Below are 22100 nucleotides of genomic sequence, written 5' to 3' on the forward strand. Positions count from 1 at the left end.
AACATAAAGGTCTTTAGCTTGGATTTAAAAATAGGCAGAGTAGGGGCAGATCTAATGTGTTCAGGGAGTTTGTTCCAGTTATGAGAGGCATAGTGGGAGAACGCGGCTTCACCATGTTTTGATTTGGTCCTCGGGACCATTAGTAGACCAGTGCCTGAAGATCTCAGGGATCTGGATGGTTCATAGTATAGAAGCATTTCAGAGATGTAGTGTGGGCCTGACCCGTTGAGAGATTTGTAAACTATTAGCAGAATTTTAAAGTCTATTCTAAGATTTACTGGTAGCCAATGCAGGGATTTGAGAACTGGTGTAATGTGTTCAGCTTTCTTGGTTCTTGTTAGAACTCTAGCAGTCGCATTCTGAATGAGCTGTAGTTGTTTAATAGCTTTTTTGGGAAGACCATTGAAAAGACTGTGGCAGTAGTCTAGCCTGCTAGATGTGCCACTAGCTGCCACTGATGTGCCACTAGCTTCCACTGATGTGCCACTAGCTGCCACTGATGTGCCACTAGCTTCCACTGATGTGCCACTAGCTTCCACTGATGTGCCACTAGCTGCCACTGATGTGCCACTAGCTGCCACTGATGTGCCCCTAGCTTCCACTGATGTGCCACTAGCTGCCACTGATGTTCCACTAGGTGCCACTGATGTGCCACTAGCTTCCACTGATGTGCCACTAGCTGTCACTGATGTGCCACTAGCTGCCACTGAAGTGCCACTAGCTTCCACTGATGTGCCACTAGCTGCCACTAAAGTTCCACTACCTGTCACTGATGTGCCACTAACTGCCACTGATGTGCCACTAACTGCCACTGATGTGCCACTAGCTTCCACTGAAGTTCCACTAGCTGCCACTGAAGTCCCACTAGCTTCCACTGATGTGCCACTAGCTGCCATTGATGTGTCCCAACTTCCACTGAAGTGCCACTAGCTGCCACTAAAGTTCCAGTACCTGCCACTGATGTTCCACTAACTGCCACTGATGTGCCACTAGCTAACACTGAAGTGCCACTAGCTGCCACTAAAGTGCCACTAGCTGCCACTGACGTTCCACTAGCTTCCACTGAAGTGCTACTAGCTTCCACTGAAGTTCCACTAGCTGCCAGTGAAGTTCCACTAGCTGCCACTAGCTTCCACTGAAGTTCCACTAACTGCGACTGAAGTCCCACTAACGTTCCACTAGCTTCCACTGCGTGCCCCTAGCTGCCACTGACTGACGAGCCACTGAGATTCCACAAACTGCCACAAGGTGACACATACCTGCCACCGCCACTAGGAGGATCCTGATGTCTCTCGATTTCTAGTGTTTTCCCTTTAAAAAGTTACAATCCTATTTGCATCAGTTACTTTATTATCTACCGTCTCAATTTCACACCATCAAAATGTATGTCAGCAATAAACAAACAAAAAAACAAATACATAAATACATAAATAAATAAATAAATAAATAAATAAATAAATAAATAAATAAATAAATAAATAAATAAATAAATAAATCTATGTTCTCAAAATAAAAGAGATGGTTGGAGGAGTTGAGGTGCATTTGCCCTCCACTACTAGGCTACTACAATTTACTCAGATCTTAACATTTATCCATCATCAGATTATAGACCAATTTGACTTGGCCTCACTACATTCCCTCTAGTTCAGCACAGTAGCCTAATGTGTTGAAAAACAAAGACGCGATAATCTAATGCCGGTGAAAACAAAACATTGTTAATGTATCCCCACGGCACGTTTAAACGACGCATTTTTAATCCTACCAGCGCACTGGACGCGGATTGAGCGGATGAACAGTGACAGATGATTAGTTTAGTGCCATGAGGATTGCGCAGCACAAGACAGTCAGCCGGTGATCTGCTACAGCCGTTTAACATCACAGAGTCCCAGCGCGGTGGGAGACTGGAGGACTGACTCAATCTGGAGCAACTTGGTGAAATAATGCGTTAAGGTGGTGGGGTAAAATAGATCGAGATTTTAAAATTATTCCCAACCCCTTTTACTTAAAGCAACCCACATTCACCGACCGGACACGAAGTCTTCAAGCGAGCCATCTCCAGGCTCGTTACGCACAACTTTTACGCGCAACCGGGGGCCCATGCGATGGACGGATAGGCAAGATCTCGATGCACGGACTACACAAGTTATACTCCCACAGGTGTGATCTTTGTCAGGTGTGTGAGCCTCAGAAATGGAAGAATCGATCGGCTCCGTACTCTGCTGAAACAAGACCAAACCGCGGAGACTGGGAACTTGCCTGGAACAGCGAGCCTCGCCGGGTGCCAAAATGAACCTTTACTGCCATAGCTGGAGGATCTTACACATATTCTTTGCAACAATTATGACAATCTTTGCAACAGTTCTCACGCAAGGTACGTGACCTGGAATTAATTGATTGTAGTGTTTTGAATTATTTGAATCTCTGACAGATCAGAGAATAATGTCAAAGTAAACCAGCTGATTCAACCTTGTGCCCCTTGGAAGTGCCATGTAAAGGATGTGTTGTAACTTGTATTTGATGGCAGCAGTTGAATACAAACGACCCATAGGCTATTTTCACAGCAACCTTTTGAGGTGGTAAAGCAGGACGTAAAGCAGGTGTAACATTAACGAGGGCTTCTGGCACTGGAACACCTCCACAGAATGGCGAACCATAATAATATTGGTTACACCTGTTTTACTTCCTGCTTTTACCACCTCAAAACGATTGCTGTGAAATGGGCCATTAGAATGAATGGTCATGCATGGTAATTGTGGGTGGGAAACTGAGATGGGGGCTTCAAAAGGGCCTTCTCACACACAGGATAAGTTCCATGCCAGCAATAAAATAGCTTCCTCTAAAAAACCTGAATAATGGTTAAATATATATATTATATTCTTGATCTGGTGATACAGTATTCCAATAAGTCTAACACAAGCTTATGTGTCTTAATAAGAAGTGTAACAACAGTGACTGGGGTAGGATGGAATCTCAGTGAGGAGTAAAAGAGTTGGTTTTATTTTATGACTTGAGTTGAGTCACACCGTATTGCTTTGTGTTTCCCTTCTCTCTGGGATAGGATTACTTTCCCTCATGGATGTCTGCTGCTAGAAAACTGGGGTGCAGCGTTTCCATGCACATTGGTCAGATGTGAGACAAACAAGGACTAGATCATTTAAATGTCGAACTCTGATAATGAAAAAGGAACAATACTAATCACAAAGGCGTTTATATCATTATTAAAGCCCATAACTGCCTCAAAGAGGGCTATTTCCAGGGCATGCAGGCTGACTGATTTATATGGATAAAAGGATGATCAAAATGAGGAAATTGTGATAAAACAGATTTTTAAAAGCCGCTTTAAGAGTCTCATTGGACACTGCAATCCCTACCAATCGCTGTACAGGCTTAAGCCTATGTGTGTGTGTGTGTGTGTGTGTGTGTGTGTGTGTGTGTGTGTGTCTCGCTCTCTCTGTCATCTCTTCTGCCCCCCTTCTCTTTTTCTCAAAGTCCATCAGAGCTACATACTGTATCGTATGATCATCAGTGCACAGCAAGTGCCTATAGCATCAAAGATCATAACGCGCTCAAGAGTCCTTCAGCTACACTAACCCGAGAGATTTGTCTATGAGGCACCTCAGTCATGTCGCGGCCTAACTTTAATCTTGGAAAGAGCTTGGAGTGCTAGAAGAAGAAGAAGAACTAGATGGACAAACCCGTCTTTATTGTCACACGACACATGCAGGGCCACACACACACACACTCATGCCGACAGTGGCCAGTGAAATACAGTCTCTGCTTGTTTTGACACAGACATGGCATGCCCTCCCTCCAGGGGGCAGCCAGGAGCAGTGGGCAGCTTTTCAGTGCAGCGCCCAGGGGACCAACATCTGTAGGCACTGAAGACATGGGGGGGACACGCCCTCAGTGCCAACAGCGTCCCAGACGGGAATCGAAACCCATGGCCTTCTAGCTGTGAGGCGTCAGCGCTACCACTGCGCCACCATGCCCACCCGGTTGTACAGTCGTACTTTTGCCAACACTTGGTGAATTCACTGTCACGGCATACATGGCATGGCACAACCACAAACAAGAGATGTTTTGAGCCATAAACAGGTCGGTTCGTCAACTACAGTTTAAAAGGTAGACAGACATCCGTTGTAAGCCTCTGTGATGCTATTTGAAGTCAACTCACTTCTGCAAGCTGTTTGGCACATATGGCAAAAGTCATTACTGCACATTAGAATTCACCGCGGTTCCTCTGGCTTCATGCGTCTTAATAGAATAATACAAAGATGAATTACTTGTGGGATAATGGTGAAAGAAAAGCATACAAAAGAGAAGTTATTTGACTGTAAAACTGTAAATCAAACCGTAGGGAAGAATCTGTTGTGTAGCTCATCAGGCACACAATAATTTCCGTATTAAAACATGCCACGAGCAAGATTATATTGGTAATAAAATGAATGCTTTTGCTCCCACCATCAACCAACCTATTACTGTAATCAGAGACATCGCAACAGTTTGCACATACCACAAAACAATGACTAACACATCCTTGGTAGTATTAAACCTTTCAAGGTTAAGTACCATGACAATAATTTCCATTTCCATTTCTAAAACATATCAGCAAAATTGCTGTTGCATTATACTAGCTTAATACAAGTGGTTGCATATGCTCTCCACTACACAGCACCACTGAGAAAAGCTATTATACACACGAAAAGTTCAATTCCAAAATGCCACATAACCATTTGAGAAAGAAAATCACCACATGCCGTTCATTTTGTGCTATCAGTCATGTATTACTTCCAAACAGTGGATATCTTCAAAATGAAACCCTCTTGATACAGAGAGGCATTTTCATTTGGAAACAGAAAGGGATAAACCATTTCAATCCATTTGAATAATAGATTTGATTAATAGCATGTGATTTTAATCCTGGTGTATGGATCTAGGGGGGGGGGTCTCTCTCTTGTTTGTGTGTTTTTCCCCTCTTTAGAAGCACTTAACCTACATAGAGAAAACAAACAAAAGGAATAAATAATTAAAGCAACAATGAAACGATAGTGAAACATGTAAGTGTGGCAGTGTCTGCATGGCTGCAGCACTGATGCTTTTTGAAGAGAGGATCAGGGTCCCCGAGATGAGCAATGGGAGAGGCTGGGACAGCTGGTACACCGGATCTGCTCTCTTGTTTATCAGCTGAGGGCAAACTCGCAGCATATTGGTAGGGCAGTAGAAACATAGAGTTTCACTTGCGTTGCCTGCTAGTTAGATATCAGACATCATATTGGGAGGGCAGTAGAAAAATAGAGTTTTATTTGCGTTTCCTGCTTGTTATCACTGGAAGGGTGCTTCTCTTCACATTGCCGGCATGACTGAAAAAGCAGTGCCGGGTGGGAACGACTGCTACCCACACACACTTTCAAACTTTGTGTGTTCTCTGCACTCATTGCAAACGCTCTCCTCGTGGAATGATGAGACTTTTGACATAACAAGTAGAGCGCAGATGTAAACTCAACCGTAAAGGGGATGGGGTTTGTATGGGAACTTTGTGGCTACGCTGCTGTTATACATTCTCCCTCCTGGAGACGCCGAGCCACTTTTTAGTCCCTGCAGTACCTTAACACCAAAGCTGCTGCCAGCACATCTGTCACTGCTGTGGCCACTGGTAGCCTAAGCGGGGACATTCCCAGCTCCGGGGCTCTGCCTCGCTCTCTCTCAGCCACTCAGCCAACGTGATTGAGACTCGACGTCTGGGAAAAGATGCTGTCGCGCGACGTGATGACCCTCCGAGGGCCGGCGTGTTGACATGATTGTGAAACAATGACACAGACACTCGTTGCCGCTCGGAGAACTGTGTGACTGACCACACGGCAGTCTCTTTACTACAGTGGCCGGTGGATGCTTGAGGAGAAAAGCAGAAGAGGCTTGATAGAGAGACCTGTCACCTGCCACCATTATGTTTCTGTTATTTGTACGACATGTTTTTATACTATGGACTCTTGGGAAGAATAGTCCAATAGGGCTAAAAGAGATCCAAACAAACAAATAAACCAGCCATGAAGGATATGGGGAGTGATGTTGACTTGAAGCTCTGCCTGGCATCTTTAATTTGACAAATGCACTTTAAACACGTTTCACACTGTGACTACAGATAGCCTCGCTAAATACGAAGAAACACAGTTTAAATGCATTATCCCATTTGAACAATATACTGTTTGCTTCAATATACTCACTAAAACAGTCTAATCATGATGATGAGGTCGATTTGTAAGTTTCACTTTTGAGCTGTTGCTACAACAGCTGTCTCTTTTCACCACACAATACCAAGTTTTGTACAGCTTCATCCATTTTTTAGATAATCTGCAGTAAACAGTGTTTTTCAATTCACCAAGTAGGGCAATTAGCCAGCAGATAAACAGTGCATAGTCAGGTCGCTGCCATAATCTGTGTAATCTATCAAAATGGACGCTTAATGAGGACGCATGATGGCCTGCTGACCCTCGCCTCTGCTCATTTCCATAGAGACAGACAACCACCCCCAAGCTGTTACACTAGATCACAGGATATTCATGCTGTTACAATAGATCCCGGGATATTCAGGTCGGGTTTCCCTCACTTTGATCTCAAAGAAAGAGATTATCCGATGTGCCGTGTGATCGGTGTTTACTGTAACAGATTGCCTCTAAACATTTGTGATCATATCACAGCACTGGTAACCTGGTGCATGAATGTACAGGTTATTGCATAATTTCAATTTTATTATTTGCTTATCTTAGACTTTGGTGCTTTTATTTTTCATGGAGGCAGGGGGCTCTGCCAGCTACAGTACTCACAGCCCCCTGAGAATGTGAAAAGCCACTGACTTTTGGTGGCTGATTTCAGTTTTGCGCCAAATGCATTGGTCCCACCTGACCCACCTGTCCCCCCCCATTTGGAGGAAGCTGAGCTGAGAAAGGAGGGTCTAGGCCGGGTAGTGGGAGCTAGAAGTGTCTCTGTGAATATAATCACATGAGAAACCTTTGCTAAATATATCATCATTAACACTTATGCTTCGACACTGCCAGGCATTGTTTTAAAAACTAATTTGAAAAACACTTAGTCTGCCATAATTCTCTCCCATGGAAACAAGCTTAAAAATTAAATGATCTACAAGGATTGCTGTGACGATTTAGCTGCATGCTGTGACATACTGTCTTTAGCTGTGTGGATATTTAGCTTCTCTGGTCATTTGAAATATTTGCCCTACATGCTATGGGAATTTTAAGATGATCTTTTAAGGTCAGTAGTGTTTTAGTATAATCATTTGATGCCCCACTCAGTGGATCAGTTGCCTGAGATGACTTTTTGCATTCAGGTATTAGTTCCTGGGAAGTTGCTGGTGTGTTTCACATTATTTAATTTCCCAAGATGCAGGAAAGCTGAATTCCTCAGTTCAATACAGATTAGACTCATTCAAAGCTGTGCTACCATGACATTTGCCTGTAATGTGGCTGCAAACAACAAGTCTAGTGTAATCTCCTATTTTTTACCCTACAGACTTGAGCAGTCAGGAGTTGACAGACGGCAGTAAGAGCCCAGTGCCTTTCCCTGTCTTCCTGCCAGTCAACTACGAGGTGCAGGATGCCGACTACTTCTTCCTGAAGGAGGCCGGGCAGGACTTCATGAGGAACTCCAGCATGCAGAGTCACACACAGCCCTTGGTCGTCTTGAGAGCCGGCCGCCAGCCCGCCGTCAACGCCAGCTACGGCCCTCTGTCCACGCAGCAGCCCCTGCCTCTAGACCTCGTCCGGACCGGGCGGCCCTTCGACGCTCCGGGGGTCTTCGCCTACAACTGGAGAATCCACTCCTTTGTGCTGACCCCTCGGGTGCTCTCCTCCAAGCCCAGAGTGCGGGTGCTCCTCTATGTGGCGGGGCGGGACTGGGGCCGGGGGGAAGGCGCCGCGGACGCCGGGCTCCCGTGCGTCACGGTGTACGCCTTCTGGCAAACCCAGGAGGTGAGGGGCTCCTGTGCCATGGGAGGCGAGTGGGGAACCTGCATGGCCGAGCTGGCTCCTGCGCCCGGCTGGTTCGCCCAGGGCGCAGAGAGCACCAGCAGGGAGAGGCAGGACCCCTCCGCCGGGAACCCGGTGGAGCTGTACTACCAGGCCCGGCCCAAAGCCAACGGGGAGTGCGATTCTGCGGACAGAGGACGTTGGGGCAGCTCAGAGCAGCAGGCCGAGTACGTTCCCGTCACCCCGATGCAGAGGATCGGCAGCGTGCGTCTCCTGCAGGTGCCCAAAGGAATGGCGACCCTGTCTCGACTCAAGCTGGGCAACGCCATCGTGATACGGACCTCCTCAAAACCACTGAAGAAGAGTGACATCGCCACCTTCTACATACTCATGGCCAGCAATGCCCAGCTGGCCAACTTCACTATCCGGTAAGCTTTTGGCCTTCTGCTTGTGTAATTGAATCAGAGTCCTCGTGAGTCCCAGGTAGTGGGAGCGAGTTGTGGGTTAGACTCACTCCCCAGAGTAAAGGCCCATTAACCAGCTCCGCGAAGGGAGCTAGCTCTCTTGGCATTGCGGTTAGCGCGTGCGCTTTGCAGAAGCGAGAGCTTGTGGGATCGAATCCCGCCTCCACCCTTGGGCAAGCCCTTAACATGGCTTGCTGCCAGGACTGTCAACACAACGCAGGTTACACTTACAGCGCTCAACCTTGATGTGACTGGTTGCACATTGTTGTCCAATGTAAATATGAATGATTAGAAATGTTGACAATAACACGTTGGACAAGATAAGATTACATTGCCGTGAAGAAAAATATCTTCATCACTTCAGAGGGCTCTGTAATGTCAATGGATTTTTAATTAATTGGTCAATCAGAATTCAATGAGTAATTGTTCACTAACAGTATTAGTCTTCTTCCCTGATGTGCTTCTGCTTTCACAAATCCGGTGCCACCAAAGTAAGGCAATATTGGAGGAAATTGGATTTAGCATGGATTATGCCGTTACTCTGAAGATATATGAGAGAGGTTAACTGTCTTCCTGAGAAGTGCGCTAGATTATTCATGTTAATCGGGGTAAAATGCACATATGAGTGAGCACCATCTGATGACATTCAGAGCCATTTCAACTCTTAAGTCATCAAGCTTGCTGTGGATCAAAGGAAATGACATGTCGCTTCTAGCTTGTGCGGCATGATCTCTCTGCATTAAATGGGCATGCTCGGGCTCTGTGTTTGTATCAATGCGGTGCAATGTACAGTATGTATATATGAAGATCACAGGGATCAAAGCTTATTATAGCTGTTTGGTCATTTTGCAATGTTGAATGTTCCAGTTTGATTGGAGTTGAGAGCACTTGTAGTATGGTCGTAAAGCAATAGAATTATCCCCCAGAGGTCTCTGCGACATCCAGGATAATGGAGGCTCATTTTATACAGCGAGCATTATTCCATTTGATATTTTCCCAAAGAATTAACAACTCGACCATGTGTGAAGTACACTCACCTTTAGGCTTGATCTTTCACTTCAGAGTGCGCATTATCTGTCGACAACTGTTATCCCCTGGAAGAAAGAAAAGAGAGAAAGTCTGACAAAAATAACAAAAAGTTAAGAAGTTAAGCCCTTTTCAAACTGTTCTCACATCTTTCTCTCCAGTTGTCAGTTTGTTAGGGCTACAGCCCCTCTTCACAGCAATGTGAAATTATGCAACACTAGGCATTGAGCGCGCTATGCATGCTCGATTCCTAGGCTCGCCTGCTGTGCGGGGGCTCGCTCGCCCGCCCTGCAGCTCGCCGAGCTGGCCCTGCAGCTCACATACGCAGCTCGGCCTCGACCGTAGCTCGGCTGCTGCGTGGCCTCGCCTCCCCTATTGGCGCACGGGGGTGTGTGTGTGTGTGTGTGTGTGTATCACTGATGATGTCACAATGCCTCTGACATAATTGATGATATCACAATGCCTCTTATGACATCACTGATGTCACAATGCCTATGAAATCACTGAGAGATTATCACCTGAACACCGGGTTTGAATTAGAATGCCTCCATCTTGCTCTCTTCATTGATATCATTGTTTTTATGGTCATTCACACCATACTCTATATTATCAGCCTCCAGACATCAGAGATCAAAGAAAACTGGATTCAACACACCTAGATTTGTCAAGCCCAGCTGTCAAAGCAGACAAGTAGAGATTAATGCTAACTTGATTAGAGATAGATTCATTCTATTATTGCAGACACTATCTACTTTACTCAGCCAGTGAAAAATGGGCTGTCAGGAGGCCTGGGAAGCATTTTCTTGATACGTCTCTATGTATTCGGTTTGAGTGTAGATTTGATGTTTAGGATCCAGCGCATCATAAATCCTCACTTCAAACTTGGCCTGATTTCACATCATATAATAAATGATAGAAATTAGTGTCGGTAACCTTGAAGGCAACAATCCAAAAGTTTGTTGGTTCCTGGTCAAGAGAGGCCACAATTTTCTATTTGCTAGGACTGAAAAGATGGAGAAACGGTGGAATATACAATCAATACCTTGAATCAGTTCTGACAGTACTTGCAGTTGCTTCCACATTGAATTGTTCATCGGTACTGACCAGTTCAGAAGGGGACAGTTAGCGGAGATGTTCATATTATTAATTGCTTTTCCACCTGGACCGGCATTCATCCACTTAGGCAGTCACTTAACTCAGTCAAATAGTGGATGCTGGAATAACTGAGCAGTCAGCTGTACATGGCTGTACTTGACCTCCTGTCCAGAGCAGTCAGCTGTACATGGCTGTACTTGACCTCCTGTCCAGATTTCAGATTAAAGCCTCCAGGTTAAGGCACAAATTGAGTACCGGTATATCTCCAGGCTGTAGTAGGTTCTCAAAATTTCCCTTGGGTGCAGAGTGCTTTTCTGAGCTGCCCAAAAGTAATGAAAGAACATGAAAGTCTACGCGCTTCAGCCTACGTTTTACAGGGAATCTGGATTACTTCTACTCTTTTACCAAGTTTAACTCAGAAACCTTAGATTGTATCGTAGTCTACGAACAAGTGCCATTCATAGGCTTTGGGCATGTATTTGAACGGGGTAGTAGCCATTCACTCCTTTCCCACTCTTGTAGACTCAAATTCGACTTTTGCTGAAGCAGTGAAGCCAAAAAGAAATATTTTCTCTGGACTTTCTCCTCTATAGGCTACATGGTGCTTTCTAATCATTGCTGCTTTAATTCCATACTGTCACATTTTACCCAGGCAGTCACGCTTAGTTTCTACGCAATAGCAGATAGTGGAAATGTCTCCTCTCCTCCTCTCCTCCACCTCTCCACAGCTCCTGTCACTTGGATGGCAAATTGGAAAGTTGGCGGTTGCGTAGTTGTGGAACACTTGCTGGTGCGATCACCAGTGCTGTCAGTGTCTAATTCCGACAAAATTATTTTCTAAATACTATTATTCAAGGCAATGGGCAGTTGCTTTTACATTATGTGATTGTGGTTCAATCTTAAAACATCTTAGGACAGTCACGTGCAGTTTTCTGCCTGCCATACATGTAAACAAGAGATAATTAATTTACTGTTCTCCTGTCTCACGTAACCAATAACACAGTGCTACCCTCCCCCGGCTTGTCAGGACATTAACAAGCCCTCTGCATTTTGCTCCTTAACAGCTGTTTGTGTGCTTCATCACTGTCTGAATGTCCCATTACGCTATGCTTAATTCCCCCTCATCAGCATGATAAACCTGTTATTGATGTCTATAGTAGGAGTCAAGGGACATACAAATGTGAGGTCGATGGAGAAAACGTCAAGCCACACACCTGTCTGTTCCGCCAAAGTGAACCTGTCATTCTCAACGACAGCTTGGCAAAGGTCATAGTGAGAATATTGTGCCACCATCATCACACCATTCAAGTGAAGGGCAATTAGATGGCCCAAAACCCATAGAGTGTGATCGCTAAGTTGGGTGGCATACACAGGGTGATCTGACAATGCTTAATTGTTTTTTGTTTTAAAAGTCAAAAAACAATTACTAGTTTAACAACAATTTGCGGTAGTTGGGTGTAGAGATGAAACGGTGTGGAAATTTCATATCACGATTTTAGTGACCAAAATTATGACGGCTATTATCAGTATTATCACGGTATTGTTAAGATGTACTGAACATGTAAAAAGAAGAAAAGAATAAGAAGAAGTACTGATACATTGAAATCATTTAACAAAGTTTTTGAAAAGCCAGACCCAAAAAGTACTGATACACTCCCGGAAACCATTTCACCAAAGCTGCACACCTGCATCTGGGAGACAGACAGTTGCTATTTTGGTTGAAGACGGACAATATTTAGTGTTTTTCAAAGCGGTGTCATCACGGTAACACGGTAATCACAGTAACACGGTTTAAATGATCATTAAAATTTGAAATGGTCATACTAACCGTCAGGGATTTTATCATGGCTAATCATTAAACCGTAATCGTTTCATCTAGTAGTTTGGTAAACTATACCTGTACAGTTTAAAAGTAGTTTCCCCAACACTGGTAATATCCGATGCAATGCTATTAATAGTTTGTCTGTTTACATGAGTTTTATTTAAAGGCAGCATTATGGAAATTAATCAACATGAGGTTCTTTATCAATGGGACACCGTACAGTGAGCTCTTCACCCAGGGAGCCTAATCATTCATCTTTGTGACAAATAGGACTTGTTGGCTTTCAGTGCAGTGGACCCGGCCATCTGGCAGGGATGCTGGCGTGAACGTCTCCCCACCTCCCTCAACGGCTTCATAAGTACGATAAGCACGTTACTGATAGCTGGCCGTCAGACTGGCTAAACGATGGACATTTGCTTGCATAATTAATGGTTGCATCTGTTTCTGATTGCACTGGGGTTCACCAGTGGCACTCTGGCCCAGCAGTGATGCGTTCACAAAGCCAAAGATGGGAACAAATTCTATCAGCGGGGTAATTACAAACCCTATGCAGCACCTCTACCTGCCGGTGCTGGGTGATGGAGGGCATCAGGCCCACGCTATCTGGCTTACACAGAACACACCGTCCATCTTGGCACAGAGCGTATAAGGTCATAGATCAGTCTCAACGCCTCCTGCCCGCCGTTACGCGTTTGGCTTTTTGAATTGTCTCTGTGTTTTCCTTCCTCCTAAAGTTTAAGAACTGCACTCCGCAAACAAATAAGGGAAGGAGAGAGGTGGAAATGGGCCACGGGCTGCTGTGAGTGACAGGTGAGGGAGGTGGCGTGTGTGTGTGTGTTTATGCGCGCGCGTGTCCGGCTGTGCGTGCCCATACTGAGTGAGCGCGTGAAGAGAGTATGTAAAAGGCAGAGGCACGGTGCCACTCATGCCTGGCCTGTGGTCAGAAGTGAGATGGATGGCAGGCGCGCGGCACCTGAGAGCTGCTTCTCTCACACACTGTCAGCTTCGGTCTCCACAGCCATCCGTCTTCCCCGCCCCGCTGCCCTCCCCCTGCCCACTGCCCGCTCGGCGCCTGCTAACCCGAGCCGCGGACACCCTGCTCCACCACCGCTCAGAAGAAACACTCTTCTTCTGCCACAATCACACAGGGGACCTTTTTTTTGGTCCTCAGAAAGGGAGGCGGGGGGGGGGGGTTGAAGGAGAAAAGGCTCCAGATAAGTCCTCTTGTTACTGTCACTTTTTATTAGTTAAAGCCTACTCCACTCCGCTCAATACACAGAGGTGTTTCATCACGAGAGGCCGTGTTATTCCAGAGCCATTACTAGATTAACAGCGCTCCGAGGTTTTCCCATTAGAGCATGCCATCATGCTTACGCCATTCATTACGCCGGATTAAGGTTTTTCCCCGTGCAAGGAACATGATCATAGTGCACTTATCATTTCTGTGTTCACTGACGTTACCTCAGTCAGAATCAGTAGTGCTGTTAAACACCAACAATGTGAAATGCAATCTTAGTTAACGCAAGGTTAATAGGAAGCATAACATTGAAAAAGAAAATTATATCGCCTTTTTTCCTGAATATTGCAATTGCAATATGAAATGCATTGCATGTGGATCTTTTTTCAGCTTTTAAATGTTCAAACTAAATCTGGGGAGGGGGAAGAAAATTGGATGTTATGTAGGCCTATTTGCTAAGATTGGATCAAATTAATATTCTCTCACATGATGCAACTTGGTTTGTAGGCCGGCACCAAGACTCGGCCTTGTGCGTTGTGGTGGTAAAACACCCTTATCCCTCTATTGAAGAATTGCATCATCTTTCATTTTGGAATTTGCGGTAGGCAGGACCGTGACTTTATATATACATCTTTTAATTAACTGTGCAACGCTGTGCTGGGCTATCAGCGGGGAGGCGTGTGTACATCGATCTTAGATCTGAGCAATCAAAGAGCTTGTTGAAGCTGAAATAATGCACGCTTCTATTGCCTCCAGTGTGTTGCCATTAACAGCTGTAACAGGGTGCAGTCGCCTCCCCTCTGGTTCCCACCTCATCTTTCATGCTATAGTCACAGAGTGGGTCGGCCCTTTAGATCAAAGAGTCGCGGGCTCCTCTCCACTCCTTCAGCCCCTGTGTGTGCCTGTCCCCTGTGCTGTTGGTCCCGGCGCCTCCTGGGAACACTCCGCCAGCTAACAATAGCGCGGCTAGCCCTTTCTGTTCTCTACTGTCATTCACAATAATGGATTATGGACAGTGCACAGAGAAGCTGGTCACCTTCCTTTATTATACCACCACAGAGAACACCAACTTTCCCTTTGTGCTGCTTTTAATGAGCAGCCCAGTCAGAGCGCACTGCAACACATTCACTGGTGTAAATCACTGTTTTACACAGCAATATTGTGTACTTACATCTTCATAGATGAATACACAGGTTAATACACTGGAATGTGGCCATTGTGGGCGAGCCTGCACGATATATCGTTTCAGCATCGTCATCGCAATGTACGCTTGCGCAATAGTCACATCGCATGCAATGTAATAAGGCAAATTAACTCAAACACGTCACGCTATAACTTTTTCGCTGGTTGATACTCAGCACTTAGCACACTAGCATCCTGCCAATCACTCTGGCTGCAGCTAAAAACACTTGCTACTACGTCACCCACGCAGTTTACCCGCTACCTTCTTAAAAGGGCAAAGTTTGATGAGCTATTCAAGTCATTTGGTGAAAATTACTGTATTCTTTCATATCGCAATATATATCGCAGAAACAAAATATATGGCAGTGTCAGTTTTTTCCAATATCGTGCAGCATTAAGTGCAACCCAAGCATCATGTCCTATCTCCATGGAAGTGCCCATGTGCAACATCTGAATCCCTACCTGCGTGTTTTATACCTGCGATGAACGGCAACTGCCTAGTTTACTATGGTTTTCACCATGTGCCGTCATGACCCGAGAGTCTGTAGCTTTTCATTCCAACCGATCACTCCAGCAGTTGACTTCAGCCATGACCTCACTCCAGCAGCCGACTTCAGCCATGACCTCACTCCAACAGCCGACTTCAGCCATGACCTCACTCCAGCAGACTTCAGCCATGACCTCACTCCAGCAGCAGACTTCAGCCATGACCTCACTCCAGCAGCAGACTTCAGCCATGACCTCACTCCAACAGCAGACTTCAGCCATGACCTCACTCCAGCAGACTTCAGCCATGACCTCACTCCAACAGCCGACTCCAGCCATGACCTCACTCCAGCAGCAGACTTCAGCCATGACCTCACTCCAGCAGCAGACTTCAGCCATGACCTCACTCCAGCAGACTTCAGCCATGACCTCACTCCAGCAGACTTCAGCCATGACCTCACTCCAGCAGACTTCAGCCATGACCTCACTCCAACAGCCGACTTCAGCCATGACCTCACTCCAACAGACTTCAGCCATGACCTCACTCCAGCAGCAGACTTCAGCCATGACCTCACTCCAGCAGACTTCAGCCATGACCTCACTCCAGCAGACTTCAGCCATGACCTCACTCCAACAGCAGACTTCAGCCATGACCTCACTCCAGCAGACTTCAGCCATGACCTCACTCCAACAGCCGACTCCAGCCATGACCTCACTCCAGCAGCAGACTTCAGCCATGACTTCACTCCAGCAGACTTCAGCCATGACCTCACTCCAGCAGACTTCAGCCATGACCTCACTCCAGCAGCCGACTCCAGCCATGACTTCACTCCAGCAGCCGACTCCAGCCATGACCTCACTCCAGCAGCAGACTTCAGCCATGACTTCACTCCAGCCGACTTCAGCCATGACCTCACTCCAGCCGACTTCAGCCATGACTTCACTCCAGCAGCCGACTCCAGCCATGACTTCACTCCAGCAGCCGACTCCAGCCATAACTTCACTCCAGCAGCCGACTCCAGCCATGACTTCAGCCTTCTCTGCTTGAAAGTGTGGTAATCAGTGAAATAAGCTGCTGTAGTGTTGGGTTGTGTCTCGGTGGCACATGATTGAAATCCACTACTCTAAAAAGAATCCTTAATCTCTTTTTAATTGTGCCCCTTTTTTGTCTGCCTGTGAGCTCTTTGTCTGATTGAACTTTTAACAGTGTGACACCTGCCACAAGATGAGCCAAATCCATTGATTCTGAGAGAGAGACAGGGAGAGAGAGAGAGAGAGACAGGGAGAGAGAGAGAGAGAGAGAGAGAGAGAGAGATAGAGAGAGAGAGAGAGAGAGAGCCCTTTTTATCTTGCACTCTTTCACTGAAGGCTTTGGGTCACGTCACAGTGCCACAGTGGCTCTCCTGCAGAAACTTCCATGCTAAGATTAGTGGACCTTCCCTTGAGCCCTCTCTTCCAGATTAAATCTCAGAAAAGCTGAATGTGCAGAATGCAGATGTTCTCCCAAACAAGGGTTCATACACACAGACACACACACACACAAGACACAATCAAGAGGGGGCGTACGGGTAGTGTAGCGGTAGATTCCCTGCCACACGAGGGCCGCAGGTTCGCACCCCCGTATTACCTCCGGCTTGGTTGGGCGTCCATACAGGCACGATTGGCTGTGTCTGAGGGTGGGAAGCCAGATTGGGGGTATGTGTCCTGGTCGCTGCACTAGCGCCTCCTCTGGTCGGGGTGGAAGGGAACTGGTAGGAATAGCCTGTCAGCTGGAAAGAAGCGGCTGGCCACTGCGCATGTGTCGGAGGAAGCATGGTGCTAATCTCGGCTCTCCCCAGATCGGCAGAGGGTGGAGCAGTGACTGGGACAGCAGGGGGGGGGGGGGGGAATTGGCCAAGTACAATTGGGGAGAAAATAGGGAAACATTTCAGAAAACCCCCAAACAAACAAAAAACAAAAACCAAGTCTATCAAGAGGTTACCTTAAATATTTCAATTAGGACAAAATGTGTATTCGTGGAGTGTTTTTGTTTTGTTGTGCTGCAGTCTGAAATGGGAGTGACATCTCCTCTCCTTTTGCTTGACTTTGAAAGTCCCCCCCACCCCCCTAAAAAAAAGTAGTCAGATTGCTGTTGCTTCTATGGTAGGTTACACCTCCTCAGAGACTCATAATGCGCTCAACGCTTTTACAGCCACAATGTTTATCTTCAAGATTCACAGATAAACCACGCGGCTTTGCATGCAGATGAGAACCAACAAATTACATTGGCAATGTTCTCGACTATTACTGTAGAAACAACCTGCCTGAGCTTTTTTATCTATCTTCCCCCAAGTTATTTAGGATTAGTCTTATCAGAGCTTTGAGTACATAGAAGGTACAAGGTGCGGGATGGAGAAACCCCGTCTCTATTTGTCACAATGCACCAATGCATGCACATATGCATCACACACACACACACACACACACACGCATCCCCCCCCACACACACACACACACACACACAGGGGAGGGATCGTTTTTGACAGTAGCTGAGCATATGGATTAGAAGTAGCCTACCTGTAGAGCTCTAGACTGTTTTTTTTAAACATGTGATTCCTCTGGACTTCCCAAGTCTTATACTTATAGGATATCTCATTAGCATTCGACCTCCTGCACGCTACTTATACTGGGAAACTCCACTGGGAATGAACGTTTATATGTTCGCTGCATACGGCTTACAATTTACAAATGAGAGGCCAATAAGACTAACGACCAATTAGTCCAGTATGAATAACTGGGGGCCCATGGCCATGATAAAGGAAGTCATACAGGGAAGATGGTCATATTGGTCTTCAAATACACGTTTTCCTTCCTGTAATGACAGCTGTGGGAGGGAGGAGTCAGACTGAGGCGTTGCACGGCAAGCAGATCTCTGAGTTTTACATAAAAATTTGATTGACTGCTCCACTAAGTCTAATAAATAAGCATAGTTCCTATCTATCTTTTTCTCTCAGGTTTCTTGTCTATTTGACTTTTTTATTATTCTGTATGTAATTTAAAATGGAGCTGCTGTCTTGTTAAGGAGAACCTGGATCTAAATGGGCGAACCTGGATAAGTACTACAGCTTAAATAAATGAATAGATAAAAGACACACTGTATAAAGCAATTGGATTTTCCACATGGAAGGAATTCATTATATTGTACATCAGGGATCTGATGTCTTTGAACATTTATCTATAACAAGCACATTCAAAAAGGCATATAGGCAGGCAAATCAGAAAAATGAAACTAATATATTTTGTTAATCATTCGCATTATGCACCACTATATGGAAACAGAATTATTCATTGCGTGAAATGCACTGGTTGTTAACGTACAGCAGGACATTGTACATTTAGCATATTCTTGACCTTTTCATTTTTGACCTTTCCCAGAGCGACAGCAGAGGAAGGTGTGACCTTTCGCACAGCGACACCCAGTAACTCTTTACTGTGGGACATCACCCTGGATACGGGGGCGGATGGGGCCATCGCTGTGATTTGTCAGAGGAAGACTCCCATACCTGGAAAAAGGCAAGTCTGGTCTCTTCGCATCACTGTGTAGTGTGTATGCCACTGTATGTTTTGTCATATCTTTATAAGCTTGAAGGAACTCTGGCGATTTTCAACCAGTGTTGTATCATTACAAAATCAGTAGTATATCTGAAAACTGTAAACAGTTTTGCAGTCATTCATTTAGTCTGACAGTTATTGAGAGTTGATTGGGCTAAGTTGTAGATGTCATTCATGCACAAATGAAATCACTGGTCCACAACTTAACTCAAGTCAACTCTCAATAACTGTCAAACTAAATGAATTCCTGCAAAACTGTTTACAGTTTTCCGAAATACTACAGATTTTGTAATGATACAAAGCTGGTTGAAAATTGGCGGAGTGTTCCTTTAACCAACCAATGTTTGGACAAATAGCATTGCTAAAGGGATTTTGACATGTTGGATGCCAATGCATATTTACCTCTTCCAGTAGTTAAATGTAGCACTGTGGTAATGTATGTCCTGATACTGTAATAGCAGTATATATCTGCCTGTGAGACAAAAGACAAAGCAGCCGCCGCACGGTGTAAGTCTGCTTACAGTGGAGGGCATCTCGTGCTGTGACGAGTCCTGGGGGGAGATCTCTTATGCTCTCTAAGCACAGGTTGGCTTATTGGAAAAGCTCCTGTAAAGTTGCCCCTTATAAAAGAATATTGCCTTTTCCCGTCATTGCCCACTCCTCCTTTCTACTTTATATATACATTTACCAGCAGTGTATGCTTGTATACATTGTTACATAGCATGCAATAAAACAGAATTATTTACCCAGTGGCTCAAAAGCTGCAAACTCATTTGTCTGCAAAATGTACGGTATTATTAACCTATTTTAACAACATTGCGAGTCAAGCTCTACTGTTGACCAATATAAGAAGCGTTTTTGAAAATCTAACCTTAAAATGCAAAACCGAAAAAAAAAGGACTGTTAAAACAGCCAATTTTACCAGTGCTTCTACTCATCCGGAAGACAAGAGAGAACCTACAAAATAACCTTTAAATGGGGCACGCCTTCCCCCCCAACCCAAGGACAACCCCATCACCCATGACTAGTAGCTTATCTGAAATGTCCTTTCAAGTTCAGTAGAGTCAGGTTGTATTAAGTGTCAATGAGTGAGTTAAAAGTGTCGAATGAATCACAAGCAAGGCTCATCCCCCCATGAGATCACAGGACACCTCCATATGAAATGGCATCAATAACACACAGCAGAACGGCTCGTGTGCTAGGTGTCCTCTCAAGCCTCCTGTTTCTTGCATCATTCCTGCATGGTGGGAGCAACAGGTAAGAGAAGCAGGCTTCTTAGCAGATGGCCACTGGACTGCTTTCAATCCTCAGACAGGTTGGGAAAGTGTGGGTGAGGAAAATGAGCAACTACCGCTGTGCTCTTGAGCAAGGTCCTTATCCGCAAATTCAACAGTGCAGCCACTTCCTGGCCAACACTAGAAGACTGTGGTTGCGTTGTGCAGCTCTGAATGGCATATTTAATACAAAGATATAGTCATTAGACAGTGAGTAGCCTATAAGTAGGAGTTAGTACTTTAGTACTAAAGTTAGATTGACATCAGGTGGGGGAAAAAGGTAACAGATGGGGTAGCTATGAAGCCTAGCAGTCTCGCTAGTAACTGAAGGAAATGCAATCTAGCTGTCCTACATTTTTTTCTTGATGGAAAGAGCAAGTGTGTGCAGAATGAATAAAGGTTAAACAATAAATATAATTTGTTCCGTTATGATTATAGGGAGGAATTCGAACTCACAAACAGTTCTGTTTGTCTAACATTGACGCTTCAGCGGTCATACAACAATGAGAACAAAGAGACTTTTAACTTGCTTTAAACAGCGGCAGAACACACTGACCTTATATCTGTGCTCGTCATTATCGGTTTGACTTCATTAAAATTGTTTTCCCCATTTGCCGCGGATTAGGACATTGTTTGATCACAACTACTTTTTGGGTTAACATATTTTTCCCACTCAGAGTCTAATCCGCTCTGAAATGTCATGGAACTCACAGAACCCCTGCAGAGGCTGTCTACTGTCACACCACTACGGGGATTTCATAGACTTTCTTTTGTCCGTCTTTAGTAAAGTACTGAGAGTGTTTGCTGTATCTGTACATTCATTCTTGAAGCCTCATTCCCCTGCTTGCCTCCAATGCGTCACAAGAATGACATAGGTCTTACAGTAAATAGCATAGCAGCATGCCCCATTTTACAAATATCTGTGTTATGCTGCAACTAATGATTCTTTTCATTATCGGTTAATCTGTCGATTATTTTCTCGACTAATTGATTAGTCGTTTTGTCACAGGGATACCCGGTGCCCTATATAGCAGAGATGGCGACTTGGACTTGAATTGCACTTAAGTCACACAAACACAGTGACTTGAGACTTGTCCTCAAAGACTTGAGACTTGACTTGGACTTGAGATTTGGGACCTGTGAGCAATCTTTATTTTTGTGTGTATTAACATTAAGTAAAGCTCTACTAATAATAATGTCATCTAATCAATGCTGATATTGTATGCTAATAGATAAAGAGTGAGGATAATACAGTACATGCTTTGAATTCCTTAGTTTTAGCTATGCAGTGTGCTAAGCAGACCGGATGGCATGCAGCAGATGGTAGAACGCTCATCCATAAGAGACTTGAGACATGACTTGGACTTGTGACCAAAGAGACTTGACTTGGACTATAGCTCAAAGACTTGAGACTTGACTTGGACTATAGCTCAAAGACTTGAGACTTGACTTGGACTCTAGCTCTAAGACTTGAGACTTGACTTGGACTTGCAAAAAATGACTTGTGAGCATCTCTGCTATATAGTAATATAGTGTTAAGTGTTACTGTGTTTGTGATTGGTTTGTTGCTGAACACTTCACTGCAGTGTTGCAGCCATGCTGGGAGGCCCACCGGCATTGGGGCTAGTTAACACTCCTGCACTGTGCGGGCAATTCCTCATTCAGGCCTGGTGTGTGAAGCAGAGGCGGAGGAGTCCACCCTCATTTGTAGAGAGGGGTAGTGGAACGTGCCAAGTGTGGTTTTGAGTAGGTAAAATGTATACAAGCATTTTTGAGTGTCTTGGAAGGATGATTGGTACATAGTGGTACTTGGCCTAAAAAGTTTGGGAAGCCCTGTTCTAAGCTTATTACACTAAATAACAATACAATTACACTCTCTCTTGCCCTTAGGACCTTTGCATGCATGTTGTTATACCAAATGGAGGACTAACAAAACATGATACA

The 22100-nt window shown here is 45.1% G+C and overlaps 1 protein-coding gene across 1 annotated transcript in view; it reads left to right on the plus strand.

The window, feature by feature from the left end:
* Window positions 1-2286: 2286 nt before the first annotated feature.
* LOC310783228 (transmembrane protein 132D) overlaps window positions 2287-22100 on the plus strand; it is a gene marked incomplete at both ends in the record, with an annotated part of 33418 nt that continues 13604 nt past the window's right edge. The window contains 3 exons of the mRNA XM_083644047.1: window positions 2287-2371; window positions 7525-8407; window positions 18706-18843. Coding sequence (XP_083500173.1) covers window positions 2287-2371; window positions 7525-8407; window positions 18706-18843 — 1106 coding nt within the window. The remainder of the gene's footprint in view (window positions 2372-7524; window positions 8408-18705; window positions 18844-22100) is intronic.

Source organism: Poromitra crassiceps (genome assembly GCF_964638095.1).
Source record: "Poromitra crassiceps genome assembly, chromosome: 10".
NCBI classification, from domain to species: domain Eukaryota; kingdom Metazoa; phylum Chordata; class Actinopteri; order Beryciformes; family Melamphaidae; genus Poromitra; species Poromitra crassiceps.